The following is an 11,042-nucleotide window of genomic DNA, read 5'->3' as shown; positions in this document are numbered from 1 at the left end:
ATCCGCTTGAACATACATATAGAGAACATGTAATAAAAGAAAAAAATATGGGGGAATTCGAGCTTGGCGAAAAGAACGATCACATCTGTTGTATTTCTCAAATAACTCAAATGGAGTGTATACCTACGCAGACGGCTGCTCATTTTCTGCTATGTGAATGTAGTTTTTCACAGCGTCCCGCTCTGCGCTATGTAAAATGTATTTTGTAGGCACAATGAAAGTTTAAGTAGTACGTTAAGTGAAGATAATGGCCCGTTTTAAAAGGGTCGTAAAGGGGAGTATTTTAATCAAAACCAACAGGTCTTTATAAGCGTGGACAGATGTACCGGGGTTTTCAAACTGTTACTCGGCAACTTCATCCAATAAGGTACCATAATATTTGTGTAGATGTCGCTATCCAAAATATGTTTGCAATAGAAATTCGGTCCTATTCAGAACCAACTAATCATAAATTAATTATTGCCAAGTGAATTACACATCCAACAAAAGATTAATGAAAATACCTTAAATAATTTTACTTCAATATAACGTATTAAGGAAATCTGGAGCAAAACAGGGATGAAACTTCGATCAATATACAGGGTGATTAACTTTTTATGATTAGGACTTTAAAAAATAATGTCATTTTGAAGTATACACTTTTTCATCCAAAGGCTTCCTTTTAGAGATTGAAAGAGATTCTCTTGAAAAATCTTTTTTTTTTGTTTTTATTTAATTTTAGTATGAAGTGTACACATGAAAAGCTCTATTGATTTTATAAATTATCGTGAAAATAGATCAATCTTAGGCGTCGATAAGGGGCTCTCTATTTCTAATAAAATTTCTACATCACTAAAAATTTTTCAAAATGAATGTATTTTTTACATTGCGGTTTATTTATGGATTCATTACAATTAGGTAAACAGGGTAATGATTAAAGTATGTACAACACTATGTAAATTTATGATTAAGAAGGAATCCAGAATATATCAGTTATGTGTTAATAACATTTTAAAGTGATACCTAAAACTATCTTTTTTATTTTATTACTTAAAGAAACTGTTGCAGATGGCACAGATTTTTTTGAAAAAAAAATCTAATGCTCCTTGAAGGTGGTTCTTAGAATAGCAATTATTGTTTATACGTATTTTGACATATTTCCTCGGTCACTGATTTTACGTTGCATTATTAAATTGTTATTACTGTTTGTTTCTCAATCTTAAATATTTTATTCTGTATTACTTTGTTGGAAAAACTTAACCATCTCACATGAAATGAATGAATAATGTTCGAAGATATATAAATAAATAAACAAAGGAAATTTTACGTCGAAAATAGTATTTTGAGTATATTTCCCGTGTAATTACAGCTTATAATATAACGGGAAAAAGTCGAAAAAAAATGAGAAATTGTATTTTTTCACAACTTTGTTTTCGAACAGCCCAACTTGTCTGGCATTTTTAATTTGAGTTTGTAAGTGTATTTTTTATTAAAAAACGAATTGCCAGACAAAAAAAAAGACACTGAAGTTTTCATTAATTTTTTTACAACTATTTAATTTAATTTATTTTTTTTAATTTTCGAACAACCCAACTTGTCTGGCATTTTAACCTGAAGTATAAATATGTATTTTCAATAGTAATGCAAAATGCGAGACAAAAATAAATCGTTTAAATTATAAAAAAAAAGAAATACAAGTTTTCATTAATTTTTTTGTAACTTTTCAATTCATTTATATATTTTCGAATATCTCAACTTGTCTGGCATTTGTATATTGTGTTTATACGCGTATTTCTAATTGAAAGTCAAAATGCAAGACAAAAATAAATCATTTAAACTTTAATATATTTTTTACGAATTTTCTTTTGTCTGGCACAATTTTTCCATTTTCCAATTTGTCTGACAAATTTTTTGTAATAAGAAATATGGGTATTAATTTTAAGTACCCGAGATACCAGATCACCAGATATCAGATTCAGTGATCACTGAAATATATTAAAAATTTTCTAATAATTTTCCACAGAGAAACTCGACTCCGAACATTGGAAACCGCCTGGCAATTCATTTTTATCATTTTCATAACAAAAATTTTCATTGTTTCGATTGCCAGACAAAAAATGATTTTTTTGTCTTAAAAGTTCACCCCTATAAACCACCCTTTCGGCTATTTAAAACCCTCTGGCATTTGAGTCTATTTTCATCAACTGCCAGACACTTTAAGATGAGTGAAAAACTAATTATTTTATGCAAAAGGAAATTAATTTTCCAAATTTTCGAATACGGGTCGACCCCTAAAACCACTTTTATTTTCATTAACTAACTTACCTTTTTCAGACCTCAAAATGCCGGACATTTTTCAATGACGCCACACCCATGTGCGCTAGCTCACGGTCTATAACTTCTAAACAAAAACGAATATCGAAAATTTCATATAAGAAAACATGTTTGAAATAACACATACAGCTGCCATCTGTCAAAGTTTGTCATAGGTTTGTAGAACACCCTGTATTTGTTAGGAGACAACAGAATACAATTTAACTTACTGTTTTTAAATATGCACAAATCGTATTTAAAAATTAATAATTACTTAGTAAATATTTGATTATTTAGCTTTTTACTGTGTTGCCTTTGTCTATCCGATGACCAATGCTAGGTAAAATCTTATGATCTGTTTCCAGTTTGTTAAAAAGATATATTGGAATAAAAATGAGGATGTTCTCTGCTCTTTGTAATCATATTTTTACACATACATTTTTGTTGTTGGTCAGGTTTTCTCTAAAAACGTTAATTATGAGCTTTCCTATGAGTTGTGGTTGGGGTTTAAAATATCTCCACTCATGACGGAAAACAAAGCTCAGTTCAAAACAACGTCATAATGCACTCCTAATGAGATACCGTCCGCTTTGCAAGTTTATGGCATATAATTGGATAATAAAACATACTATAAATAAGGCAGCATCTCCTCGAATCCCGGGAGAGGATCTACTCACTTAATTAAATGCAAATTTCCGACGTTCTTCACATCCCTGCAAAATACATCCTTAAAGCTTTATATTTACCGAATGCGATCTCGCGATGAATGGAGAGATAAAACTAGCTGATTTATTTATCATTCAGGAACACTTTTCCCAGTCCCGTCCTGGGAAATTAACTGGATTTTTTCCCCCTTTGTGCCGGCGCAGAAAGGAACCAGTGTTCGTTATTATGCGAGACTGAAAAGGTTAATTAGGGCTTCGCCGTTCATTTTTGATGAAAAGGCGCGCCATTTGACTTACTTTAGATGTACCTGTTCAGACAAGGCTGCGTTTACGACCGAAATCAGAAGTACAGTCATATATTTAAACCAGCAGTTTGGTCTTTAAAATACTGTTCAACATTGGCCAGCATGGCGTATTTCCTTGTGATGATACTGTAATCCGCTGCCACATGTCTTCCGCGGTAGTTGGTGGTGTAACGTAAACCTTGCTTTTTATAAATCACCATAAAAAGAAGTCTCAACTTGTCAATCTGGACACCTTGAAGGCCAACTCCCTGGTCCCCCGCGCCCAATCCATATGCAGGGAAAAGTTTCGGGTAAAAACTGACGAACCACAGCGGTACTGTGAGGTGGAGCACCATCATGTTGCATCCACATTCTTCGAAGTGTAGCTAAAGGAATGTTGCCTAACAAATCTTCTGGTCAAAAAAGAATGGTCCAATGACATGGGTTCTCAAAATTGCTCCCCACACGTTGAAAGACCATAGTTAGCTGTGAGTTGTCCGGAATTGGTGAGGATTCATCATAATAATGGCAGTTGTTATGACTATTAACTATTTTTATGAAAAGTAGCCTCATCGAAGAACATGACCCGTTTACAAAAATCATCATCTTGATTTAACATCTTAAGTGCTCACTAACAAACCTCCAGTCTCCGCTGAGAGTCTACTTTTAGTAACTCTTGGTCCACATGATTCCAGACAAGTTTTATTAAAACCATTTTTTTATAGTCCGATAACACAGGCCGACAAAATTAAAAAAAAAAAAAATTTCAGAGATCAGACACTACGCTTCCGAAGGCATTTGGCGCGCTGAATCCGAATCTGGCCTCAGAATTGATCCATCACCCTAGNTGAAAAGGTTAATTAGGGCTTCGCCGTTCATTTTTGATGAAAAGGCGCGCCATTTGACTTACTTTAGATGTACCTGTTCAGACAAGGCTGCGTTTACGACCGAAATCAGAAGTACAGTCATATATTTAAACCAGCAGTTTGGTTTTTAAAATACTGTTCAACATTGGCCAGCATGGCGTATTTCCTTGTGATGATACTGTAATCCGCTGCCACATGTCTTCCGCGGTAGTTGGTGGTGTAACGTAAACCTTGCTTTTTATAAATCACCATAAAAAGAAGTCTCAACTTGTCAATCTGGACACCTTGAAGGCCAACTCCCTGGTCCCCCGCGCCCACAATCCATCTGCAGGGAAAAGTTTCGGGTAAAAACTGACGAACCACAGCGGTACTGTGAGGTGGAGCACCACCATGTTGCATCCACATTCTTCGAAGTGTAGCCTAACAAATCTTCTGGTCAAAAAAGAATGGTCCAATGACGTGGGTTCCCAAAACTGCTCCCTACAGGTTGAAAGACCATAGTTAGCTATGAGTTGTCCGGAATTGGTGAGGATTCATTGTATCATAATAATGGCAGTTATGACTATTAGCCATTTTCATGAAAAGTAGCCTCATCAGAGAACATGACCCGTTTACAAAAATCATCATCTTGATTTAACAACTTAAGGGCCCACTGACAAAACTCCAGTCTCCGCTGAAAGTCTACTTTTAGTAACTCTTGGTCCACATGATTCCAGACAAGTTTTATTAAAACCATTTTTTTATAGTCCGATAATCAATCAACTTCTAATTTCTTAATATACAAGGTGGCCGAGAACGACAGATATAACTAAGATAGCCTGGATGAAAACAAACCAACTTAAATCAAGTTACTTTAGAATATTTTGCTTGAAGAGTACAGATTCAAAGAACAAGAAATATTCTAAAATACCAACGTTAAGGAAGCAAATTGTAACTGATATAGTTTATTATTATTCAAGAAGGTACCCTTAAAGTATGTCCCCTCCGTTTCCGGACACTCTTTATATTATGGAGTAGATGCTGGTGGGCTTTGGAAAAATTAGTTCATTTTTATACAAAATTAAAAGTTCAATGTGTGACAAAACATGACAAAAACCTAACCTCAAAAGAGTTATGTCGTAAAATGTCCCTGGATAAGGTCATAGCGGCCTTTAGAAAATAGTTAAAAATTAATAACGCTGACGCGCTCTCGATGACTTTTCTGTAGGTACCAAATTTCACATTATCTTTTTTTGGAAAAAATGTTTGAATTAAAAATATTTATTGGACATCTTATATCTCAAAAATAGAAGAGATATAAGTTCCTGAATTTATACTATCTTTTTTATAAAACACCCTGTCTACTATTTACAGTAAGTGTATTCCACAATAAGATATCTTCATCTCAAATTTATAGTGCCCCATTCTGTTTTCAAATATGTCTTTAGTGTGAAATAAATTTAATAATACATAGGTATCCAAAAATTTGAGAGTAGTTTGTCAAGGGTTTAAATAACAGAAAATATGTGCTTCAATTATTAGAGCAAATATATCTATGTAATGCATGTAGAATCACAACGACGCGTATAACAAACTGGATTATTGATACAATTTTTTGGACTTGCAATTAAAGTTCCAAGATAAATTAAAGAGAAAAATTATTGTCTAATTTCCAATTTAATAATAGTCTAAAGACACTATAATCTAACAAATACTATATAAATGTGGATGTATAATTAACTTCAACCTATTTGGACGTCATAAAATCTTTTCATAAGTTATTTTTGTTTCTGTAGTTGGTCCCCTTGTTATTTCTAGTCCGAACCATAACATGGTCCATCAGACTCACGCAGGACATTGATTTTGCAAAATTCTGAACTCTTCGCGCCATCTCTTGAAGAGTATCCTAAACTCACGGGTCTCACCAAGATTGCTGTTTGCTGAGCTCGCGCCATCTAACCCGCACATATTAAATATACCTTAAGGTCAGTCCCCTACAAATGTATTCTACCCGATTTCAAACCGACCTTGTCAACTGGCGCCTCGTGCCAGCCTCAATTTCCGCTGACAGCAAGAATAATTAGAACTGAATCACTTTCACGTAATACCTAACCTAACAAATCGCCGAAAATATAAATAGATAGTTAAATATACAGTCTAGCCTCACTGCCGATGAATTGGATACATTGAATTTGTTTCTAACAAAGCTTGATTTTATTCTAATGTTCGCCAGTTCAGTTACAGCTGGCTAGATTTCGCAGTAGGTGAAGCTTATCAGTAGGAAGCAGATAGCTCGACAGAAAAGGTAATGTAGATGTGGTTGGTGGCTATGGTTTGACTTATCTGGGAAATTTGCTGACTTAACTAACATCTATCAGTGGCTAACCTTATCTTATCTACTAGTATGTCTGAGGGTGTCAGTTGTCATAACTAACTTGGGTATCCTTGAGTTTTACAGGGTGGTACAACTGAATAAAAAGGTCGTACCTGTATGCATGGATTAGCAGATATTTGCTCCTTTATCGCGTGAAAAATTATTTGAGATACGTGTCTTTAAAATGTAGTACACAGGATGATTTGTAAAGTGTTACTCTATCTCAAAATATACAATTTTATTTCTAGTTGTATTACTTTGATTCAAATATTGCATAATTACAATGCTCAACATTTTCAGTTTGTCTGTTTTCAGCATTTGCATAGATGCTTTTTTTAAGTTTTAAAACAACAGGTTGGTAATCAAACCGTAATAATATCAAAAGTAGATCAAAGGATATCAGTTGTGGCTTACACATACTGATTATTTCGCAAAATATGTTTACCATATATGAAAATATAATAACTATTCGATCGATATACGTTGTGTACATAACACTACCTTGTTATAGGCTGTTTACAATTTAATATTATTTCTAGCTAACTCCTAACGCTTTACTAACGTTGTTTGCAGCTAACCAAGCTATGCTCAGTCAGTCTGAAGATTCCTCAAGTTCTATAAGGCAAGAAACAGATTCTATTTCTACGGAATTCAATTGTTTGGAAGGCGAAGACGACCCGTTTATAAACAGTCTATGGGGAATACACAAAACTTTAGATGCTCTGCGTGGTAAGGTTGATATGAAATGATAAATGTTAAAAAAAAATAATAACAATAAAGATTAATTCCACCATTTCCATGTTAAAACATTTCGATATTTTGTTCTGGTCTATTTAAGCTTGAATACGGTTATTACATTCTATAAATATCAAGATTATATATAAACAGTGTATACATACTGGTTGTTACAACAAATGCAGGTGAAATCTGATTCCGCAACAGTCAAACTCACTTTCAATCATCAACTGTCGATAAACTCAACAAAAACCTTGTCTCAGTAGATTATAATAAAATTAATTGTTGTTTGGGAATTTCTACGCAAGTGTTTCACTTTTATTTGTTCAAATATTTAAATGCTGCAATAAATAAGTGGATAGCAGGAAACTTACACGAATTGCAACAGCTTGAAACCTTGGCCGACAAGGATATCATGTAATTTAATAATATGCCCACAACGTAAAACGATTTAAGCCATGTATACACAATTACTTATTCCAATAAATTAATAAAGTTATTACGAGCATCAGCAGTTTTATGATATACAGCCATAGCTTGTCAAGGTTAATGTTATGTTTATGCAGTTAGTGCACTGCCTTATCGGGAAAAACTTCTGCAACTAAATCTGTTTCAAGTATTTTATGTATGAATCTTAACCTTTGTTTGTTGACGTCTTCTATTAAGGCCGGTTATACTTTTTATCTTCAAGGGTATACATATTCTTTCTGAATCCTAGGAAACATGAACAAACAACAACTGGACAGCGGAGATACCGTGGAAGAGTCGTCTGATGTCGAAGAGACAGTCCTCCCACCTACCTACATTGTCCTGCAGGTTTCTTCAGATATCCCAGAGAAAACTTTACTTTGGCTCATAGACAAGATTAGAGGCAAGAAACGTGATGGTGGTGGCGAACTCATCGTTATGAAGCAGCTTTGCAACCCAGAGGATGTAAGTATTGTAATACCTAATTATAGATTTTTTCTTATCCTCTGGATGGGCTGTTCTTTGTAGAAAATCCAAATGTCTGTCTGTTAGTCGACATTTCTTCGTATTTAAGAACTCCTGTTTCGGGTTGCAACCTCAGCAAATTGAATTATTTACCAATTTCATGTTCTAGCTAGTGGTACTTTTGCAATCGACAGTCTACTGTAGTTTCTCTGAGCCTGATCTTGTTCATCCTCAACATTTCATCTCTCAAATCTCTGATAAACAGTTTTTTTATACCAACAATGCCTATGTTCTGGCATCCAACACTGGCTGACCTTACCAGTTCAATTTGAACTGCCACTCTTTCCATCAATATGAAGTGACTGTTTAACAAGACTTCCAAGGGAGTCGACGTCATGACTCTTGTGATTCATTGCGATGGCCTATTTGACCTAGAACCACTGCACCACTGTAGTTTACTAACCGTTATAACAAATCTAGGGCTACGTTCTCCACCTGTCAGCTTCCAAGATCAAGTTCCTGGAAGTAGCCGAGGACATGGAGCTGATAAAGCAAGACCGCAACGGTCAGATGCGGGAGTTCACCGTGGCGCAACTGGAAGACTTCCTGCCGGAAGATATGCACGTGGAAGACCTCCTCACCATGGCGGAGAGGCAGAACATCGTGAGGCACGAATTGGAGAATATCAGGGCTCTTGCAGAGGACGACCATATACCCGGCTATCCCACCTACACTCTCTACGAAGGTCAGTCTATCTTCCAGGTGCTGCAGATGTACGAAATCGTCACCAAGATGTTCCCCTTGCACGACGACGAAACCTTGAAAAAGTTGGGGAGGAGCTGGTACATGTCGGTGTTCAAAAAGCAGCCGTTTGGTAAGGCTATATGTTTTTTATCAATGATATTTCTTATACCTAGATTATAAACTGTAAATATGTGGATTGGACACTCCACGTTTTTCCACTGCAATCAATCATAGGTTCATTGTGAACCTCCATAATATAAGAGTTCCTCATGTAATTTATAATTAGGCACTACAGCTTTGACAGTGACTCCTTCATACAGCTTCAAGCTTTCGGTTTTTGTCTTCCGGATAGTAGATAGGTCTTCACGTTTGCACAATACTTAAGCTATGGTGTCCTCCTTACAGAACCTACACAAGCTGTGTTCTTCCAGGCCAAATTTATTTACAATTAAATGTTTCCTGAATTCGGATACTTCTAGGCCTATCTGCTCTGGTTAACTCAGTATTCCTTACAATAATCTATGTCAGAAAGTTTCAGCATTTTGTAAGATGCATAAGTATTTCATCTAAACCATTTAAAACATTTTCTCTAGAGACCTAATCGGTTTCATTTCGGATACAAAAAATATTATCGACGACGTAACGTTGTGCTAAGTACAAATTCAATGCCTGCTCGGTTGAACTTGTTGGTAGACTGAGGGCCTAACAAGCAACAATTCATTTAACCATCAAAGGGAGAAATGACAAGTTGCTAGCACGCGCTACCGATGATTACAATCGACGTAACCGTCGTTATTGCGGCAATTAGAGGATCCCACATTCATCCAGGCGTATCCCGGACAGTCCCAAACCTTCTAGTCCTCCAGAAATGTAAATGATGGGATCCAACAGTGGAATGTCCGGGATGCAAAGAGAGGATCCTTTCGCTAATGATTTCAAACTATTCCACTTACGAATCGGCGAATTGTTTCGTAAATACAGCTCGTTTCGGTTCATGTTGCTTAAGTCCCCAGTAAATCTCAATATACTTATTGATACTTATTTAAGTTTCTATTATCAACTAAAAAAACACTCCTTTGCAACTTCTCCTTGAAGTACTCAACAGTATGTCATGAATTTAAAGAAATAGTGTTGTTAAATAAAAAAATTAAGTAAATATAGCGAAACACTGTTTTAAATTGTGCCTATACTGGTTGGTTATGAACAGGCTTAATCGGAAAATTATAACTGTTAATTGATTAGAGAAAATTAAATTTACAAAACCCCTAGAGGGATCCGTGCGAGTGAAACAATTTAATTGTCTCTATTGGGAATGAGCTTATCTCAATCAAATTGTTTGCGCATCACGTTTATTCGCAGCGGTACAAAATAATATGATACAATTTCCAATAACAAATAATCTGCTAATTGTCCGGTACAATAAATGGTATTCAATTATACAAAAACTCAATAGAAATAGATTTCTCCTCAAACTATTTTACTGTTTACAATAGGGGAAATAATAAATAGTCCAGACAATGGGTAGAAGACCTTACAAAAAATGTCACCTGGAAAAAGAAATGTGATATAGGAAAATTTTTTTAAGAAAGACAGTGGTCCTGTGGCGCATAAACGGCGAAGTTAACCTAAAAAATTCATAAAAGTGAAAAAAACGGTTTTTCGCTAATAAAAAAAAAACTTGGACTCCAATCGAAAAAAGTTAAATGAGAAAGTTGTAGCTAGCAAACAAACCTATCGATTCATGTTTTTAAATATATCGATTGCTATATTACTTTCCGAGATATATCGAAAAAACCGTAAAAAATCGACTTTTTTTGTTTTTGCTGTATTTCTTGCAAATTAAGGTTTTGAAACTCGTTACTTGCTGTAAATGTAGCCCTCGGCAAGCAAAAAAGTACCTTGTTTTAAAATTAAAAAATATTAAACATTTTTCGAGTTATATCGATTTTTCGAAAAAAAGGTCATCTCGAAAATCGGCTCTCCTTGCTTGACGAATAGTCGTAGAGAAACGAATCAGGGTTCATTTTTTTCCTTAAGAGTTGTACTTTCAAGGTAAAAAAGAGCGATAACGATTTTATTCATTTCATGTGTCCAAAGGTGGTTTAGAAAAAAGTAAAAATTTTTTGGTTGCGTTTTTCTTGAATATCTTTTTCGATTTTCATTTCTCGAT

The 11,042-nt window shown here is 34.9% G+C and overlaps 1 protein-coding gene across 3 annotated transcripts in view; it reads left to right on the top strand.

Annotated features, from left to right (window-relative positions):
• Positions 1-6,157: 6,157 nt before the first annotated feature.
• Positions 6,158-11,042, top strand: part of LOC108909116 (anoctamin-10) — a 37,211-nt gene continuing 32,326 nt past the window's right edge. Inside the window, exons 1-4 of one of the 3 annotated variants that reach the window (XM_018713350.1) lie at positions 6,158-6,391; positions 7,034-7,189; positions 7,914-8,128; positions 8,609-9,002. In XM_018713350.1, the coding sequence (XP_018568866.1) occupies positions 7,045-7,189; positions 7,914-8,128; positions 8,609-9,002 (754 nt within the window). In that variant the 5' untranslated portion in view covers positions 6,158-6,391; positions 7,034-7,044. Of the gene's footprint in view, positions 6,392-6,749; positions 6,815-7,033; positions 7,190-7,913; positions 8,129-8,608; positions 9,003-11,042 lie in introns of those variants that run through there. The other 2 variants (XM_018713349.1, XM_018713351.1) reach the window with 2 other exon arrangements.

The sequence above is a fragment of the Anoplophora glabripennis genome, unplaced genomic scaffold (assembly GCF_000390285.2).
Source record: "Anoplophora glabripennis isolate ALB-LARVAE unplaced genomic scaffold, Agla_2.0 scaffold362, whole genome shotgun sequence".
Classification (NCBI taxonomy): domain Eukaryota; kingdom Metazoa; phylum Arthropoda; class Insecta; order Coleoptera; family Cerambycidae; genus Anoplophora; species Anoplophora glabripennis.
This window is presented reverse-complemented; position numbering and strand designations above follow the sequence as displayed.